Source organism: Thalassophryne amazonica, chromosome 14 (genome assembly GCF_902500255.1).
Source record: "Thalassophryne amazonica chromosome 14, fThaAma1.1, whole genome shotgun sequence".
Taxonomy (NCBI): Eukaryota; Metazoa; Chordata; class Actinopteri; order Batrachoidiformes; family Batrachoididae; genus Thalassophryne; species Thalassophryne amazonica.
The window spans coordinates 3,799,513-3,820,180 of NC_047116.1; the positions used below are offsets into that span (position 1 = coordinate 3,799,513).

Consider the following 20,668-nt stretch of genomic DNA (forward strand, 5'->3'; position numbering starts at 1 on the left):
TTTTGATTTTATTTTTTTTGGCACTGTTGTCGTGTGTTACCTGTGCTGCTCCACAGCCTGTCTAGTGGATTTTTATTTATTTTTTACCACTGTTGTCGTGTGTTACCTGTGCTGCTCCGCAGCCTGTCCAGTGGATTTTTATTTTATTATTTTATTTTATTTATTTATTTATTTTATTTATTTTTTTTTTAGCACTGTTGTTGTGCGTTACCTGTGCTGCTCCACAGCCTGTCTAGTGGATTTTTATTTTGTTTTAGCACTGTTGTCGTGCGTTACCTGTGCTGCTCCACAGCCTGTCTAGTGGATTTTTATTTTGTTTTAGCACTGTTGTCGTGCGTTGCCTGTGCTGCTCCACAGCCTGTCCAGTGGATTTTTATTTTATTTTATTTTTTAGCACTGTTGTTGTGCGTTACCTGTGCTGCTCCACAGCCTGTCCAGTGGATTTTTATTTTATTATTTTATTTTATTTATTTATTTATTTATTTTTTTTTAGCACTGTTGTCGTGTGTTACCTGTGCTGCTCCACAGCCTGTCCAGTGGATTTTTATTTTATTTTTTAGCACTGTTGTCGTGCGTTACCTGTGCTGCTCCACAGCCTGTCCAGTGGATTTTTATTTTATTTTTTACCACTGTTGTCGTGCGTTACCTGTGCTGCTCCACAGCCTGTCCAGTGGATTTTTATTTTATTTTTTAGCACTGTTGTCGTGCGTTACCTGTGCTGCTCCACAGCCTGTCCAGTGGATTTTTATTTTTATTTTATTTTATTTTTTAGCACTGTTGTTGTGCGTTACCTGTGCTGCTCCACAGCCTGTCCAGTGGATTTTTATTTTATTATTTTATTTTATTTATTTATTTATTTATTTTTTTTTAGCACTGTTGTCGTGCGTTACCTGTGCTGCTCCACAGCCTGTCCAGTGGATTTTTATTTTATTTTTTAGCACTGTTGTCGTGCGTTACCTGTGCTGCTCCACAGCCTGTCCAGTGGATTTTTATTTTATTTTTTACCACTGTTGTCGTGCGTTACCTGTGCTGCTCCACAGCCTGTCCAGTGGATTTTTATTTTATTTTTTAGCACTGTTGTCGTGCGTTACCTGTGCTGCTCCACAGCCTGTCCAGTGGATTTTTATTTTATTTTTAGCACTGTTGTCGTGCGTTACCTGTGCTGCTCCACAGCCTGTCCAGTGGATTTTTATTTTATTTTTTAGCACTGTTGTCGTGCGTTACCTGTGCTGCTCCACAGCCTGTCCAGTGGATTTTGATTTTTATTTTATTTTTTTGGGCGCTGTTGTCGTGCGTTACCTGTGCTGCTCCACAGCCTGTCCAGTGGATTTTTATTTAGCACTGTTGTCGTGTGTTACCTGTGCTGCTCCACAGCCTGTCTAGTGGATTTTTATTTTTATTTTATTTTATTTTTTAGCACTGTTGTTGTGCGTTACCTGTGCTGCTCCACAGCCTGTCCAGTGGATTTTGATTTTTATTTTATTTTTTTGGGCGCTGTTGTCGTGCGTTACCTGTGCTGCTCCACAGCCTGTCCAGTGGATTTTTATTTAGCGCTGTTGTCGTGCGTTACCTGTGCTGCTCCACAGCCTGTCTAGTGGATTTTTATTTTGTTTTAGCACTGTTGTCGTGCGTTACCTGTGCTGCTCCACAGCCTGTCTAGTGGATTTTTATTTTTATTTTATTTTATTTTTTAGCACTGTTGTCGTGCGTTGCCTGTGCTGCTCCACAGCCTGTCCAGTGGATTTTTATTTTTATTTTATTTTATTTTTTAGCACTGTTGTTGTGCGTTACCTGTGCTGCTCCACAGCCTGTCCAGTGGATTTTTATTTTGTTTTAGCACTGTTGTTGTGCGTTACCTGTGCTGCTCCACAGCCTGTCTAGTGGATTTTTATTTTGTTTTAGCACTGTTGTCGTGCGTTACCTGTGCTGCTCCACAGCCTGTCTAGTGGATTTTTATTTTGTTTTAGCACTGTTGTTGTGCGTTACCTGTGCTGCTCCACAGCCTGTCTAGTGGATTTTTATTTTGTTTTAGCACTGTTGTTGTGCGTTACCTGTGCTGCTCCACAGCCTGTCTAGTGGATTTCTATTTTGTTTTAGCACTGTTGTCGTGCGTTACCTGTGCTGCTCCACAGCCTGTCTAGTGGATTTTGATTTTGTTTTAGCACTGTTGTCGTGTGTTACCTGTGCTGCTCCACAGCCTGTCTAGTGGATTTTTATTTATTTTTTACCACTGTTGTCGTGTGTTACCTGTGCTGCTCCGCAGCCTGTCCAGTGGATTTTTATTTTATTATTTTATTTTATTTATTTATTTATTTTATTTTTTTTTTTTTTAGCACTGTTGTTGTGCGTTACCTGTGCTGCTCCACAGCCTGTCTAGTGGATTTTTATTTTGTTTTAGCACTGTTGTCGTGCGTTGCCTGTGCTGCTCCACAGCCTGTCCAGTGGATTTTTATTTTTATTTTATTTTATTTTTTAGCACTGTTGTTGTGCGTTACCTGTGCTGCTCCACAGCCTGTCCAGTGGATTTTTATTTTATTATTTTATTTTATTTATTTATTTATTTATTTTTTTTAGCACTGTTGTCGTGTGTTACCTGTGCTGCTCCACAGCCTGTCCAGTGGATTTTTATTTTATTTTTTAGCACTGTTGTCGTGCGTTACCTGTGCTGCTCCACAGCCTGTCCAGTGGATTTTTATTTTATTTTTTACCACTGTTGTCGTGCGTTACCTGTGCTGCTCCACAGCCTGTCCAGTGGATTTTTATTTTATTTTTTAGCACTGTTGTCGTGCGTTACCTGTGCTGCTCCACAGCCTGTCCAGTGGATTTTTATTTTATTTTTTAGCACTGTTGTCGTGCGTTACCTGTGCTGCTCCACAGCCTGTCCAGTGGATTTTTATTTTATTTTTTAGCACTGTTGTCGTGCGTTACCTGTGCTGCTCCACAGCCTGTCCAGTGGATTTTGATTTTTATTTTATTTTTTGGGCGCTGTTGTCGTGCGTTACCTGTGCTGCTCCACAGCCTGTCCAGTGGATTTTTATTTAGCGCTGTTGTCGTGCGTTACCTGTGCTGCTCCACAGCCTGTCTAGTGGATTTTTATTTTTATTTTATTTTATTTTTTAGCACTGTTGTTGTGCGTTACCTGTGCTGCTCCACAGCCTGTCCAGTGGATTTTGATTTTGATTTTATTTTTTTGGGCGCTGTTGTCGTGCGTTACCTGTGCTGCTCCACAGCCTGTCCAGTGGATTTTTATTTAGCGCTGTTGTCGTGCGTTACCTGTGCTGCTCCACAGCCTGTCTAGTGGATTTTTATTTTGTTTTAGCACTGTTGTCGTGCGTTACCTGTGCTGCTCCACAGCCTGTCTAGTGGATTTTTATTTTTATTTTATTTTATTTTTAGCACTGTTGTCGTGCGTTGCCTGTGCTGCTCCACAGCCTGTCCAGTGGATTTTTATTTTTATTTTATTTTATTTTTTAGCACTGTTGTTGTGCGTTACCTGTGCTGCTCCACAGCCTGTCCAGTGGATTTTTATTTGTTTTAGCACTGTTGTTGTGCGTTACCTGTGCTGCTCCACAGCCTGTCTAGTGGATTTTTATTTTGTTTTAGCACTGTTGTCGTGCGTTACCTGTGCTGCTCCACAGCCTGTCTAGTGGATTTTTATTTTGTTTTAGCACTGTTGTTGTGCGTTACCTGTGCTGCTCCACAGCCTGTCTAGTGGATTTTTATTTTGTTTTAGCACTGTTGTTGTGCGTTACCTGTGCTGCTCCACAGCCTGTCTAGTGGATTTCTATTTTGTTTTAGCACTGTTGTCGTGCGTTACCTGTGCTGCTCCACAGCCTGTCTAGTGGATTTTTATTTTGTTTTAGCACTGTTGTCGTGCGTTGCCTGTGCTGCTCCACAGCCTGTCCAGTGGATTTTTATTTTTATTTTATTTTTTAGCACTGTTGTTGTGCGTTACCTGTGCTGCTCCACAGCCTGTCTAGTGGATTTTTATTTTATTTTAGCACTGTTGTCGTGCGTTACCTGTGCTGCTCCACAGCCTGTCTAGTGGATTTTTATTTTATTTTAGCACTGTTGTCGTGCGTTACCTGTGCTGCTCCACAGCCTGTCTAGTGGATTTTTATTTTGTTTTAGCACTGTTGTCGTGCGTTACCTGTGCTGCTCCACAGCCTGTCTAGTGGATTTTTATTTTGTTTTAGCACTGTTGTCGTGCGTTGCCTGTGCTGCTCCACAGCCTGTCCAGTGGATTTTTATTTTTATTTTATTTTTTAGCACTGTTGTTGTGCGTTACCTGTGCTGCTCCACAGCCTGTCTAGTGGATTTTTATTTTGTTTTAGCACTGTTGTCGTGCGTTGCCTGTGCTGCTCCACAGCCTGTCCAGTGGATTTTTATTTTTATTTTATTTTTTAGCACTGTTGTCGTGCATTACCTGTGCTGCTCCAAAGCCTGTCTAGTGTCGGATTCCCTGTTTGGGAATCCGCTACCTTAGCGTAGCTACTAGCTCTTAGCCGTTTTAGCATGGCGGCTTCTCCTGTCTCTCCCGTACTTTTCTGCTCTGGGTGTGAAATGTTTAGTTATTCCTCGGCCTCTTTTAGCAGTAACGGTACATGTAATAAGTGCAGCTTATTCGTAGCTTTGGAGGCCAGGCTGGGCGAATTGGAGGCTCGGCTCCGCACCATGGAAAATTCTACAGCTAGCCAGGCCCCTGTAGTCGGTGCGGACCAAGGTAGCTTAGCCGCCGTTAGTTCCCCCCTGGCAGATCCCGGGCAGTCGGGAAGGCAGGCTGACTGGGTGACTGTGAGGAGGAAGCGTAGCCCTAAACAGAAGCCCCGTGTACACCGTCAACCCGTTCACATCTCTAACCGTTTTTCCCCACTCGACGATACACTCGCCGAGGATCAAACTCTGGTTATTGGCGACTCTGTTTTGAGAAATGTGAAGTTAGCGACACCAGCAACCATTGTCAATTGTCTTCCGGGGGCCAGAGCAGGCGACATCGAAGGACATTTGAAATTGCTGGCTAAGGCTAAGCGTAAATTTGGTAAGATTGTAATTCACGTCGGCAGTAATGACACTCGGTTACGCCAATCGGAGGTCACTAAAATTAACATTGAATCGGTGTGTAACTTTGCAAAAACAATGTCGGACTCTGTTGTTTTCTCTGGGCCCCTCCCCAATCAGACCGGGAGTGACATGTTTAGCCGCATGTTCTCCTTGAATTGCTGGCTGTCTGAGTGGTGTCCAAAAAATGAGGTGGGCTTCATTGATAATTGGCAAAGCTTCTGGGGAAAACCTGGTCTTGTTAGGAGAGACGGCATCCATCCCACTTTAGAGGGAGCAGCTCTCATTTCTAGAAATCTGGCCAATTTTTTGGGATCCTCCAAACTGTGACTGTCTAGCGTTGGGACCAGGAGGCAGAGCTGTGGTCTTATACACCTCTCTGCAGCTTCTCTCCCCCTGCCATCCCCTCATTACCCCATGCCCGTAGAGACGGTGCCTGCTCCCAGACCACCAATAACTAGCAAAAATCTATTTAAGCATAAAAATTCAAAAAGAAAAAATAATATAGCACCTTCAATTGCACCACAGACTAAAACAGTTAAATGTGGTCTATTAAACATTAGGTCTCTTTCTTCTAAGTCCCTGTTGGTAAATGATATAATAATTGATCAACGTATTGATTTATTCTGCCTAACAGAAACTTGGTTACAGCAGGATGAATATGTTAGTTTAAATGAGTCAACACCCCCGAGTCACACTAACTGTCAGAATGCTCGTAGCATGGGCCGAGGCGGAGGATTAGCAGCAATCTTCCATTCCAGCTTATTAATTAATCAAAAACCTAGACAGAGCTTTAATTCATTTGAAAGCTTGTCTCTTAGTCTTGTCCATCCAAATTGGAAGTCCCAAAAACCAGTTTTATTTGTTATTATCTATCGTCCACCTGGTCGTTACTGTGAGTTTCTCTGTGAATTTTCAGACCTTTTGTCTGACTTAGTGCTTAGCTCAGATAAGATAATTATAGTGGGCGATTTTAACATCCACACAGATGCTGAGAATGACAGCCTCAACACTGCATTTAATCTATTATTAGACTCTATCGGCTTTGCTCAAAAAGTAAATGAGTCCACCCACCACTTTAATCATATTTTAGATCTTGTTCTGACTTATGGTATGGAAATAGAAGACTTAACAGTATTCCCTGAAAACTCCCTTTTGTCTGATCATTTTTTAATAACATTACATTTACCCTGATGGACTACCCTGCAGTGGGGAATAAGTTTCATTACACTAGAAGTCTTTCAGAAAGCGCTGTAACTAGGTTTAAGGATATGATTCCTTCTTTATGTTCTCTAATGTCATATACCAACACAGAGCAGAGTAGCTACCTAAACTCTGTAAGGGAGTTAGAGTATCTTGTCAATAGTTTTACATCCTCATTGAAGACAACTTTGGATGCTGTAGCTCCTCTGAAAAAGAGAGCTTTAAATCAGAAGTGTCTGACTCCGTGGTATAACTCACAAACTCGTAGCTTAAAGCAGATAACCCGTAAGTTGGAGAGGAAATGGCGTCTCACTAATTTAGAAGATCTTCACTTAGCCTGGAAAAAGAGTTTGTTGCTCTATAAGAAAGCCCTTCGTGAAGCTAGGACATCTTTCTACTCATCACTAATTGAAGAAAATAAGAACAACCCCAGGTTTCTTTTCAGCACTGTAGCCAGGCTGACAAAGAGTCAGAGCTCTATTGAGCTGAGTATTCCATTAACTTTAACTAGTAATGACTTCATGACTTTCTTTGCTAACAAAATTTTGACTATTAGAGAAAAAATTACTCATAACCATCCCAAAGATGTATCGTTATCTTTGGCTGCTTTCAGTGATGCCGGTATTTGGTTAGACTCTTTCTCTCCGATTGTTCTGTCTGAGTTATTTTCATTAGTTACTTCATCCAAACCATCAACATGCTTATTAGACCCCATTCCTGCCAGGCTGCTCAAGGAAGTCCTACCATTATTTAATGCTTCAATCTTAAATATGATCAATCTATCTTTGTTAGTTGGTTATGTACCACAGGCCTTTAAGGTGGCAGTAATTAAACCATTACTTAAAAAGCCATCACTTGACCCAGCTATCTTAGCTAATTATAGGCCAATCTCCAACCTTCCTTTTCTCTCAAAGATTCTTGAGAGGGTAGTTGTAAAACAGCTAACTGATCACCTGCAGAGGAATGGTCTATTTGAAGAGTTTCAGTCAGGTTTTAGAATTCATCATAGTACAGAAACAGCATTAGTGAAGGTTACAAATGATCTTCTTATGACTTCGGACAGTGGACTTATCTCTGTGCTTGTTCTGTTGGACCTCAGTGCTGCTTTTGATACTGTTGACCATAAAATTTTATTACAGAGATTAGAGCATGTCATAGGTATTAAAAGCATTGCGCTGCGGTGGTTTGAATCATATTTGTCTAATAGATTACAGTTTGTTCATGTAAATGGGGAATCTTCTTCACAGACTAAAGTTAATTATGGAGTTCCACAAGGTTCTGTGCTAGGACCAATTTTATTCACTTTATACATGCTTCCCTTGGGCAGTATTATTAGACGGTATTGCTTAAATTTTCATTGTTACGCAGATGATACCCAGCTTTATCTATCCATGAAGCCAGAGGATACGCACCAATTAGCTAAACTGCAGGATTGTCTTACAGACATAAAGACATGGATGACCTCTAATTTCCTGCTTTTAAACTCAGATAAAACTGAAGTTATTGTACTTGGCCCCACAAATCTTAGAAGCATGGTGTCTAACCAGATCGTTACTCTGGATGGCATTTCCCTGATCTCTAGTAATACTGTGAGAAATCTTGGAGTTATTTTTGATCAGGATATGTCATTCAAAGCGCATATTAAACAAATATGTAGGACTGCCTTTTTGCATTTACGCAATATCTCTAAAATCAGAAAGGTCTTGTCTCAGAGTGATGCTGAAAAACTAATTCATGCATTTGTTTCCTCTAGGCTGGACTATTGTAATTCATTATTATCAGGTTGTCCTAAAAGTTCCCTAAAAAGCCTTCAGTTGGTTCAGAATGCTGCAGCTAGAGTACTGACGGGGACTAGCAGGAGAGAGCATATCTCACCCGTGTTGGCCTCCCTTCATTGGCTTCCTGTTAATGCTAGAATAGAATTTAAAATTCTTCTTCTTACTTATAAGGTTTTGAATAATCAGGTCCCATCTTATCTTAGGGACCTCGTAGTACCATATTACCCCATTAGAGCGCTTCGCTCTCAGACTGCGGGCTTACTTGTAGTTCCTAGGGTTTGTAAGAGTAGAATGGGAGGCAGAGCCTTCAGCTTTCAGGCTCCTCTCCTGTGGAACCAGCTCCCAATTCAGATCAGGGAGACAGATACCCTCTCTACTTTTAAGATTAGGCTTAAAACTTTCCTTTTCGCTAAGGCTTATAGTTAGGGCTGGATCGGGTGACCCTGGACCATCCCTTGGTTATGTTGCTTTAGACGTAGACTGTGTTTCATAATTATTGTATGGCCTTGCCTTGCAATGTGGAGCGCCTTGGGGCAACTGTTTGTTGTGATTTGGCGCTATACAAGAAAAAAGTTGATTGATTGATTGATTGATTATTTTCAGATGTCTGTGTTTTGCTGTTCTGCTCACTTTGTTTTGTTTTGATTTTGTTGTGATAAGTAAAAGTTGCTGAGGTAAAAGGGGTCGGTGTATGTAAGCTTTGCTTCGACCTACACCCTTTCGGTTGCATGGGTTGACTGGCTGAGAAATCGGTTTTGTTTTATTTTGTTCTGCTTTATTTTGTTGCAAAGTTGTTTCCTTGAACTGAATAAACTTGAACTTGAACTTGAGAAAACCCTGAAGGCGTCTTCAGTCACCAGGCTTTTATTAAAAATGCTGTTTGAGTTGACTCCTGAGGACTTGTTACCAGGAAGCTCATGTCTACTCTCAATCTGCTGGCGGCCGCCAGTTTTTCCCTTGCAGCAAATAGAACTTTGAGTTTTCATTATATGGTCAATTTGTGAGGACACCTTTATTCAAACAGACTCCTTCAAGTTCAACAAATAGAAAATAAAGGTAAAATCTTACCAATCACAGACAGGTCGGCTGAGGCTTTAACGGTGCCGATGTGGGCAACGTAGCCTCCCTCATCCTTCAGCTGACAGCTTTTCACCACAAGAGATCGACTCTTCCCTTCACTGACGATCGTGTACTTGTCATCAGACTCGATTTCCTTGTCTCCTCTGAACCATTTGACTTCATAAGTGTCCTTGGAGACTTCGCAGGTGAATTTGGCCTTCTCACCCTCAACCACCTCCTGGTTCTGAGGCCGGGTGATGAACTCAGCTGCCAGTTCTGGAGGATGAGGAATAATCAAGTAGTTATTCTGGATTTTTTTGCTAACCTCCACTGAGGATATCTGATTGTTGGTTTGAAAACAAAGAAACATCAATACTAATATGTTACTTTGGGTCTAACATGGAACAGAAACCATCCAGAAAAAGGGGAAGAGGAAGCAAACCTTTGGTCCGGGGAGCTTTCCTTACCATTAATTTTCAATGAGGCAGATGTTCTGACGGTGGGACTCAACCTGCAGTTGTATTCTCCAGTATCATCCATCCTCAAGTCCTTGATGATCAATATCCTCTTACGTCCATCCATGATGGCCTCATAGCGACCACCTTCAGGCAGCTCTTCATCTCCCCGATACCAGGTAACCTCAGCGCTGGCCTTGGAGACCTCACAGATCATCTTTACACTAGCCGTCTCTGTTCCCTCCACATTGGACAGGTTTTTGGTGAATCTCGCTTCCTCCTCTGTAAGTAAAAAGAAACACCACCATGGGTAATGTCAATGAAACCAGAAAAGAAGGAGGAATAAAATTAATAATTCTGCCAACAGAGATGAGCCTCACCAATGACAGTCAACATGCCGGAGGTCCTGGAGGTCCTGGCATCACATTCATACTCTGCTTCATCATCAAATACAGACTTGTGGATGAGAAGCATCCTCTGGACACCCTTGGCAATGATTTCGTACTTCTTTCCTTTCCTGATTTCATTGCCATCCTTGAACCAGCGAACCTACAAGAAACACATTCACACATCAACTCATGTGTGAGCAAACAATACCCACCATGAATCCAACAAATGACAATAACAGATCCTCTTAAAGCTGATCTTCCTGGTACAATGATGGAAATGTCTGGTGCCTGGGTTCTGATAGCAGGATCCACCAGCCAGCTGTGAACCAGCATGAATGCCATTGAGATTGTCTGGCTGGTGGATCAGCTGAGAGTGGGTAATGTTGGGAGGATCCGGAGCCGGATTCTTCCAGGCAGATGGAAATGCTTTTCTCCTGACACTGTAAGCAATCTTTGCTTCTACTTGCGAGGCAGATATCATCCCAACAGACAGGAAGAAAGGTCTTGTTGTCCCCCTCTGAAAAGGAAAGGTTGATAGCCTGGACTGAAAAACTACATGAGTATTCCACTGCTCTCTGTGCCGGGAGCAGTACTCACAAGGGCCATTCTCAATAAGATTCAGTGCCAGTTGGACAAGGGACTAGATGCCTCTGGTTTCATGTCCAAGAAGTCAACCATCGACTCCTCACTCATGACTCACTGAATGCAAACATGAACATCTGCAGTGCTTCTTTGCAGCCTATGTTCATTTTCACAAGTCACTTGATTTGGTTGATTGGGCAGCTCTGTAAGACATCCTGAATGTTTGTGGGATCACCAATAAGCTGATGGACATCATAGTCAGCCTATACCAAGGTTGGGTAGGATTACTTTGAAAGAATACATGTGGATTACATGTATGTATGTACATACATTTAGATTACTTTTGGATTACATTACAAAATAATCCTACTCAACCCTGGCCTATATATACACAGGTGCTGAGCATGCTGAGCAGAGGCAGAGTCGCTGACTTTTTCTCAGTTTATGTCTGGTGTTCCTCAAGGATGTGCTCTGGTTTCTACTCTGTTCAAAGCTTGCGTGGGCTGGATGTTGGGTCGGATTGTGGAAACCAGAAGCTTAGAAACCTCTGCCAACAAGGAAACATTTAATGAGCTTGACTTTGTGGACAATGTTGAAATCTCTGTGGAATCAATGGATGTCCTGTCTGCAGCACTTGGGAAGCTAAATGAAGACTCTGAGTGCCTGCGTTTATGATAGTCCTGATTCAAAACTAAAGACTGTGCTTTGAGTGATCTCCTGGACTGAGTCATAAGACGTGTATCTGCTGAGATGTTCAGTTATCATGGTAGTCACATTCTAGTCTCTGGGCCTTTGGCCTCTGAGATCTAGAGATGCCTGGGAAGATCTTATGGATCCATGAGGTTCCTGGACAGAGGTATGTGGTGATGGTGAAACCTTTGCAGGAGAAATAAAATCTAAGTCTTCAGGATGTTGGTGCTTCCTTTTGTCCTGTAGGTTTGTGAGACCTGGACTCCAACCAGTGATGATGGGATGTCTTTGGCACCAGCTCTCCCCAGAGGATTCTTGGATACCACTAGAATGACTTTGTGTTAAAGAACAGCTACTTAGTGAGACTCAGATGAGGAGAATCACTTGCATTCTGAGGGACCATCAACTACGGCACTTTGCCCATGTGGTGTGTTTCTCCAGTCATGAGCCAGCACACAGGTGTCTCCGTGTTCAGGACCTCAGCAGCTGAAGAGGACCGAGCACATGCCCATACCCATGTGTTACCTGACTATGGCAGATAGATGGATATCTATCTGAGACATCTACCTGGGTGATGACCATCCAGGATCCAGAGTGGTTCCAAAGTGTGGTGGATGCAGAGACTCCTAGACCTGGCCTGCAATAACTGTTTATATGATGGAATTCAGTTAGTTTTAGAATTACTGCTGTACTTTTCTACAGGAAGTGGAGCAGAACAGGAACACGGGAACACATTGAGATTTTCAGTGTAAAATGGGAGAAAAGATCTAAAAAGTCCAAAATGATGATGTGAGAATTTTACAGTCAGAGCAACTGTTCCAAATGACTTTTTATATGTTAAATTGATCACGGTTTTCCGATCAATTTTCAGATCAAATGTTACATGTGTCCCAAAGAGGACTCACCTTCGCGGACTCTCGGGAAACCTCACATTCAAACTTGGCAGATTCTTTCTCTCTGACTTCCACGTCCTGCAGAGGCTTGGTGAACTCCACATGAGGAGCTGTGGCAACAAAGACCCTATTAGAATGTGATGTACGCACATACACCGAATCAAACTGCTTTTTGTTTACATTATTTGTAAGATTGATTTGTCCAAACTCATACAGACATATGGAAGTTAAAGAGTGGAAAAACAAAGGTGATTTTCTTTGACCCTAAATTACAAACAAAATTCACTCTTTAACAGACAGATTTTGTTGTTACATAATTTGCAAATATTTGTAAGCAGGATTATTGAAAAACTAATGAACTGACTTTTCTCAAAGTTTTGTGTCAAGTTTCCGTCTGACTACAAACAGAAATGTTCAATGTTTCAGAAGACCTTCAAAAAGAGGCGGGGCCAGGTATTTTCCCATGATTTTTTTACTTTTTTCTTCATTTCCTGTTCATTTCCCGTTCTCTGTGGGCATTGGTCACATGGTTTGATCTGTTCTGGTTAGGGCTACAACAGTTTGGGGGGAGCGTTCAGAGAAAAGGGTGAGCCTTTTGTGTGTGTGTGTGTGTGTGTGTGTGTGTGTGTGTGTGTGTGTGTGTGTGTGTGTGTGTGTGTGTGTGTGTGTGTGTGTGTGTGTGTGTGTGTGTGTGTTCTGGGTCGTGGCAGGAGGACGCGCTCCAGTGATGCTCCTCTGGGGCTCCGTGTCAGCTGCGTGATTCGACAGAGACTGGATAAGGACCAGGTTTGGTTCTTACGTGTAACTTCCAGGAAGCAGGAGGTCTTGAAGTCCTTGGCGTCACATGTGTACATCTTGGCATCGTCTGGAGAGCAGCCGTGGATGATGAGCGCTCTCTTGCGGCCGTCGACGATCATGTCGTACTTCTTGGTCTTGTGGAGCTCCTGTCCGCCTCGGAACCATTGCACCTCTGCGTTCTCTCTGGAAACTTCACACTCCAGTGTGGCGGTGGCTTCCTCCTCCACTGTCTGGTCCTCCAGAGGCTTGGTGAACTCCACCGGCGGCTCTGAACACAAAAAACAACAAACAGAAATGAACAGAAATGTGTCAATAATGTCAACATTAACAGAATTAGAGATGGCATGGAGATGAAAAAATATTGTAAAAAGATGAACTGATATTAATAATTTAACTTTCCAATCAAGTATTTTTCTACATAATTTTCAGTGTTTCCATAGATGAAAAAATAACACCACCACAAACTATGATTTTAATTCTGATCCTGATTTCCTGTTTTTTTTTCAACGGGTTAGAATAAGTTATTTTAATAGCAGGCAGCAGTTTATAGAAAAAAAAAAAACAGGAATCAAGTTTCAGAAAGACTGTTTATGATGTTATAGAATAATCTGTTCAACTGTATATAAATTATTGGACTATAAGTTGCACCTTTTTTCTGTATTATCAGCTCTTTAATTTGAGATTTCTGTGCATTGTTATTGTGTAGTTTTATTACTGACATTTATTCTTATAAATAAATAGTTATTATAATTACTATTATTAACAATTGTGATTTTTTTAAGCATACAATTCTCACCAGAGTATAAGTCACAGGGCCTCTAAAATTAGTAAAAAAAAAAAAAAAAAAATCATGACTTATACTCCAGGAAATACAGATAAAGTCTGACTGCAAATGAAGTTGCTGTTATTTGCAGATAACACAAATGTCTTTTGGTCAAATGAAAACTTGGAGAAGCCACTGAAAACAGTTAAAATATAACTATACAGCTGATGCTTTCACATGCCAGCTGTGAAAATTCTAAATATTAACACTGAAATAGTTTGAAAGAACACAGTCCTTTGTGATCTTACACTCCTCATAATGCAAAAAACAAAATGTGAGTGTTTACGGCCTGCAAATGTGATATAAATAAAAATATATGTTCTGATATCGAAACCACGAGTATTTTAATGTCATCAATACATGCCGTGATGCCTTCACTGACCCCGGTGTCTTTGGGCATCGTACCTTTGACGATGAGGCGAGCCTGCGTCTGGAAGTCCTTGGCGGTCAGTTTCACCTCACCTGCCTCTGACAGTTTCACATCTCGGACCATCAGAGTGTGAACGCGTCCTGCCACCCGAGTCTTCACCTACAGCGACGCAAAAAACAAATCAGTTGTTTTGTTTTTGTCTGTTTATATTTGCTACACTGATTTTCTGGTTGCCTGAAAAATCTACTTTGAAGGTCTTTTTCAACTCAAACTTGATTCTTTTCAGGGTCTTATTTTTTTATTTTACTTTAAAGGACAGTCGAGGGAGTCACGTGATGAGGTACCAGGGAATGGCTGCACCGTAATTGAGCTCCGAACTCCGTCTAACTAATATTATCTTTAAACTGCTCACTCTCTCCCAAAATGACCTTCAACTGGATGGTAATACTTCCTTGAGCTATTTTGTGTGACATTTTCTGAAAAATGACCACAACAACCAAGAAAAAGACTGTTCAAAGTCGCTTGCGCACAGTTACGGTGGGGGATGCTGACGCAAGCTCAAATGATAGCAATACCAATACCAAAGCTAACTCTACTAGCCATGAAGGCGAACCAAAGATGGATATAAGTGCCTTGTTCACAGAAATGACTAAGGTGGGGGCAGTTCTGAATGGGGTTGCAGCCGATGTATCACTCATTAAGTCAGACATGGTTGAGTTGAAGAGTGCCATGAACGCGACCCAAATCTGGATAACTGAAGCTGAGGGCCGCATCTCAGACGTGGAAGATAAGTTGAAGAGTATAGCTGATGACAACGGTAAATACTTCAGAGAACTCAAACAACTCCGGGCCCATGTCAACGACCAGGAGAATAGAAGCCGCAGGAATAATATCCGGCTTATTGGGCTGAAAGAAGGTTTGGAGAAAAGCGGTACTGTGACTGACTGTGTGAAGAAAATACTGACTGAGGGCTTGGAGATACATGGAGATGAATTTGATATTGAAAGAAGCCACAGAAGTCTGAGATCGCGCCCTGGTCCTGGCCAGCCCCCTCGAATTGTTCTTGTGAGATTTCATCACTTCACTGCACGACAGAAAGTCATCACAGCTGCCAAACAGAAGAAAGGAGTGCACTGGCAGAACTGTCATCTGTCTTTCTACGAAGACATGACTGTGGAGTGCGCTGCACAAAGAAAACTTCCACCCAGCGATGAAAATGCTGTGGCAAAACCAGGTGAAACACACCCTTGCCCACCCAGCTACACTCAGATTCACATGGAGAGATCAGCAGAAGAGCTTTGATGACGCAGAGGAAGCAGAGAAGTTCATACGGGAGAACATCTTGGGTGAAAATGCCTGAGGAGCCAATGGATAACGCAGATGGGAGAGAGTTGATAAATACGTTTACAAGACGGGACGGGATGGCTGAGGTGTCGCATGGACAGCAGAGGAGAGGAGATCGCTGTCTGCGGGACCCACACGGACCAGAGACAACTTAACTGTGCCGAGAGGGCGTTTGCGCTGTCATGTTCTTTTTTTAGTACAGCGCTATATTTTCATTTCTTTTTTCTTGGTTATGTTAAAGGTTTTCTAAGTGAGGTATTCATCTTATTCACATCCTGGTATACACAAAGCTGTCAATGTATGTTTATTTATTGTCGATGGAGAAACACAGGGCACCTACATCATTTGCTGAGGAATATTTGACACAACGGCTGTTAATATTGTATCATGGAATATACTCGTAAATGGATGTGGCACAACTATCAAAAGGAAAAAAAATACTCTGCTATCTCAAATCTCTTAACACTGATATTGCTTATATTCAAGAAACACACTTTGAAAATGAAAATGAGGCTTTAAAGTTGAAAAGGGATTGGGTTGGGAAAGTATTTCACAATTCGGTATCAAGCAAAAGCCGTGGGGTTATACTTGTCAATAAAAAACAAAATTTTGTTTTGTTAAATCAGATTAAGGATGAAGATGGATGATTGCTATGCCTTCAGGCATTAATCAATGGAATTAAAGTTGTCCTGTGTAATATTTATGCCCCAAAAAGGGATGAACCTAATTTCATACATAAAGTTAATAAGATACTCCAAGATACAGAGGGACATATTTTATTGGGTGGAGATTTTAATAATGTACCAGATGAATGCATTGATAGGAGTGCCACTAATGTAACCATGGTGACTAGAACAGGGTTAGTATTAGATTCACTAAAAGAAGAAATGGGCTTAATTAATATCTGGAGACTTGTATATCCTTTTGAAAAGGAATACACATTCTACTCCCATTCACACAAAACATATTCCTGAATAGATTATTTTTTGATTTCCAATTCAAGTGCTAACCTGGTTGAAAACTGTGAAATAGGTGTTATTGCCATAACTGACCATGCACCTGTGGAACTACACATAAATATACAGGTTGAGAAAAATCGGAAAGGTAGATGGAGATTAAATTCAAGCATACTGCAAGATGAACAGTTTGTTTCAGCATTGAAAGAAGACATTAAATTTTTTTTGGAGATAAATGTAGGATCTACTGAGAGACTTTCCACTGTGTGGGATGGAAAATGGAAAATGTATAGGTTATAGCTCCAAGAAAGTTAAAGAAAATAAGACTAGAATTAAAAACTTGGAAAAGATGATTAGCAAATTGGAAAAACAATTAGCAATGAAATTTGATGATAATAAATTTAAAGAAATTTGTCAGCTTAAGTTTAGTCTCCATGAATTCTATAACAAAAAGGCAGAGTACGCTCTTTTTCACTTGAAAACAAATTTCTATGAAAATGGGGAAAAAACAGGGAGATCACTGGCAAAACAGCTAAAAAAAAAAATGGAAAGCCAGAATGTTATCACTGCCATTAAAAAGGATGAGAAATTAATTTCTTCTTCCTCAGACATTAATATGGCCTTTAAAACATTTTATCAAAATTTGTATACATCTGAAACTAAGGCTAGAAACGAACAGCTAAATAACTTTTTTGATAAAATACCAATACCAAAGAGTTCACATGAGTTCAAGGACAAGTTGGAAACTCTTATAACAGAGGTTGAAATTAGGAAAGCAAGCTGCACAATGAAAATTTGGAAATCACCTGGAGTCGATGGATTCACGGCTGAATTTTATCAGAAGTTCATTGACTTACTCTCCCCTTTCCTAACTGAAGTTTTAACCAAAGCTTTTGAATATGGAACAGTCCCTGAAACTTTTAACCACGCAGTAATTACACTAATTCCAAAAGGTGACAAAGACACAACCGAGGTAGCCAATTATAGGCCAATAAGTTTATTAAATACTGACTGTAAAATATTATCTAAAGTTCTAGCAACAAGATTAGAAATGATTCTGCCACAAATAATTCATAAAGATCAAGCTGGATTTATAAAGAACAGATCGGCTTCTGATAACATGAGATTACTACATCTCTTATGGTTAAATAAAAATAATGTTGAACCTGTTCTAGCTATATCCTTAGATGCCCAAAAGGCGTTTGACAGGGTAGAGTGGAGTTTTTTATTCACTGCCATGAAAAAATTTGGTTTTGGAGATACTTTTGCAGATGGATACAAACCTTATACTCTGGGCCAAAGGCAGCAGTGTTTACCAATGGCATCCTTTCTCAATTTTTTAATATCTCCAGATCAACTTGACAGGGGTGTAATTTAAGCCCGCTTTTGTTCACAATTTTTTTTAGAACCCTTGGCCATTCAAATAAGAGAAGACCCAAGAATTAAAGGTGTAATCGGGAGAGCCAGGGAACATAAATTGTTTTTGTACGCGGATGACATTCTGGTGTTAAGTAAAGATCCTAATAATTCTATTACCACTTTATTAGAAGTAATTGACAACTATTCAGTGTTCTCTGGGTACAAAATTAACTGGCACAAATCTGAAGCGATGCCAGTCTCCCACACTTGCAGTGCTTTATTTGGTTCCAAATTTAAATGGTTAGAGAAAGGAATGAAATATTTGGGAATTGAGTTAAACTCAAATGTTGATAATATTATGACTGACAATTTGGCAAAAGTGCTAAACAAAATTAAGGTAAATTTGGATAAATGGAGTAAGTTAAATTTGACATTGTGGGGTAAACAGTTTAAAAATGGTCATTGCTCCACTTACAAATTATTTTACTGGAATGCTACCTCTGTGCATCCCACCTTCATTGTTAATAAGTTATAACAATATGATAAAAACATTTCTCTGGAATGGTGGCAAACCCCATATTAATATTAAACTACTGTGTCAACCAAAAAAAGAAGGGGGCCTGGCCCTGCCCAATATAGAGCACTACAGTATTTCTTTTGAGATGTCCAGATTGGCCAAACATTGGGCAGGGAAGAATGAACTGGATTGGATTTTAACAGAACAAGAGCTCACGTCCCCATTTACTCCAACTGAGGCACTCTCACAAAGGTTAACTCAAGATTATAAGATGCAAAACCCTATATTGAAATTTTCAAAAATGGTATGGAGGGAGGTACATAAGAAATACAAGCTGATTCCATATTTGCAAAAATATGCCCCCTTGTAGCGTAATCCTAGAATTAGAATTGGTAAGCAGACTGTCTTCTGGGCAAAATGGTTGAGAAAAGGAATCCGAACTGTGGGTGATTTACTGGAGGCAGGGGCATTCATGTTGTATGAAGATATTAAAATTAAATATAATTTTGAGGGTCAGGGGTATTTTTGGAAATACTTACAAATAAGAGATTGCTTAAAAGAAAAGGTCAAGTTGTTACAAGCAAAAAATCCAGTCGAGCTCTTTCTACAACTACCCCCATTGCTGTGCAGAGGTTCAAAATGGTACAATACTTGCCCTTGGAGTAAAGATAATACAGGCAAGAGCCTGAAAAGTATTTGGGAAAAGGATTTGAGGTGCACATTGGATGATGATGGGATTCAGTTATTTCAAATAATGGGTTGCACATTAGTGAAGCTAGAGGTAAATTTACTCAATAGAAGATTCTCAATCGATGATATTATACTCCTTCCAGACTTTTCAGGATGGGTGTTAGCAGAAATGATCTTTGTTGGAAATGTAAAGTTACTAAAAGTACTTTAATGCATGCCCTTTGGGAATGTCCATTGGTTTCGGAACAATGTGCTGAACTATATTCAGGGCTGGATATCTTTTGTCCTGCTAAAATCACAGTGACTTTGCCTGCTTGGAGACAAAAAAGAAGTTCCACTGCTAGACAGACATACATTTGTTGTGCTAAATACTACATTTGTGACATGTGCCCGCCTTATTTTAAAATTTTGGAAAGACTCTCGTAGCCCAGCACTTACAATGTGGAAAGAAAAAATGGTCGAAAATGTTGCCTGTGAAAAGATGTTGGGAAGACTGGCTAAATGTAAAAATGAAGCCAGACTGGAACAATGGGATAACTTTTGCACCTACATATCCACAACTTAAATTGTACCACTTTGTTAAAATGCAAATATCTGCATGAAACCTCACTTTTTACTTTATTTATTTTTATATGGTTTGTCTGTTTATTGTTTCATTTAAGTTGTTATAAAATGTAAAACTTCAATAAATATTTGAATTACAAAAAAAAAAAAAAAACACTCGTTACCGGTACTTTGTTTGGGGTGTTTTTGCTGATAAAACTGTTTCTTGCTCTTTCATAGATTTCCAGATCGTGATCTGTGGGAATCTGACTGACACGCAGGTGGTTTCAGTGGTTTTAGTGAATATAAATTCACTAAAACCACGTGAATCTCTGCTGCCTTCCTCAAACATCAGTGGAACTGAAACAAGTCCTCTGAGTCTCACCCTGTCGCTCGCTTCCATCTTCTGTCCTCCCAGGAACCACTCCACCTCGATGCCTTCGTATGACAGCTCGCACTCGAAGGTCGCTGTCTCTCCAGCGGTCACAGTCACGTCTGTCAGAGGACGCAGCAGGCTGATGGTGCGAGCTGACAGAAGAGAAAATAACACTCAATGGACCACCAAGCACCTGTCCAACCTGCTGGGATGAGTTTAGGTTCATGTGAGGAAAAGTTCAGCGTCACTGTTTATCCAATCAGACAGAACCTCATCACACCAGATAAAAAGGTCCAAAATGACCACACACTCAAGTGATTACTGGACGGGAACACAGAAGGGAAAAAATGAGACACGTTAATAAAACAACGGTCAAAACAAACTTCAACCGTATCTCCAGTTTTAAATTTCATTTGGATTTGATCTCAACACAAATGTAAAAAACCAGCCTGGTGCTTGCTTTTGTGAGACTGGAACTTGAACCAGTGACTTAAGGTGACAACTTTACGTCAGTTCACCAATCTAAGTCTCACCTTTAACCCGAAGCTGGGCGGAGGACTTGGCATTGGCTGCTGAGAAGTCAACGCCTCCGGCCATGTCCATTCGCACGTTGTAGAGAATCAGCAGGTGTTTGGTTCCTTCCTCTTTGATCTCCACATCCTGAGGGACCGCAAAGACACGTTTAGGTGTTAAAAACACTTTCTTACTTTTCACAGTGGAATCATAATGACAGAAACGACACATTATGGAACAGGAAACAGTTAAAACACGCACACAAAATCCAT

General features: G+C 40.7%; 1 protein-coding gene across 1 annotated transcript in view; it reads right to left on the reverse strand.

The window, feature by feature from the left end:
• Window positions 1-20,668, reverse strand: part of LOC117525277 (titin-like) — a 363,294-nt gene that overhangs the window by 170,592 nt on the left and 172,034 nt on the right. The window contains 8 exon segments of the mRNA XM_034187118.1: window positions 9,108-9,374; window positions 9,566-9,835; window positions 9,934-10,102; window positions 12,120-12,217; window positions 12,907-13,173; window positions 14,134-14,257; window positions 19,893-20,035; window positions 20,417-20,543. Of these exon segments, the coding sequence (XP_034043009.1) occupies window positions 9,108-9,374; window positions 9,566-9,835; window positions 9,934-10,102; window positions 12,120-12,217; window positions 12,907-13,173; window positions 14,134-14,257; window positions 19,893-20,035; window positions 20,417-20,543 (1,465 nt within the window).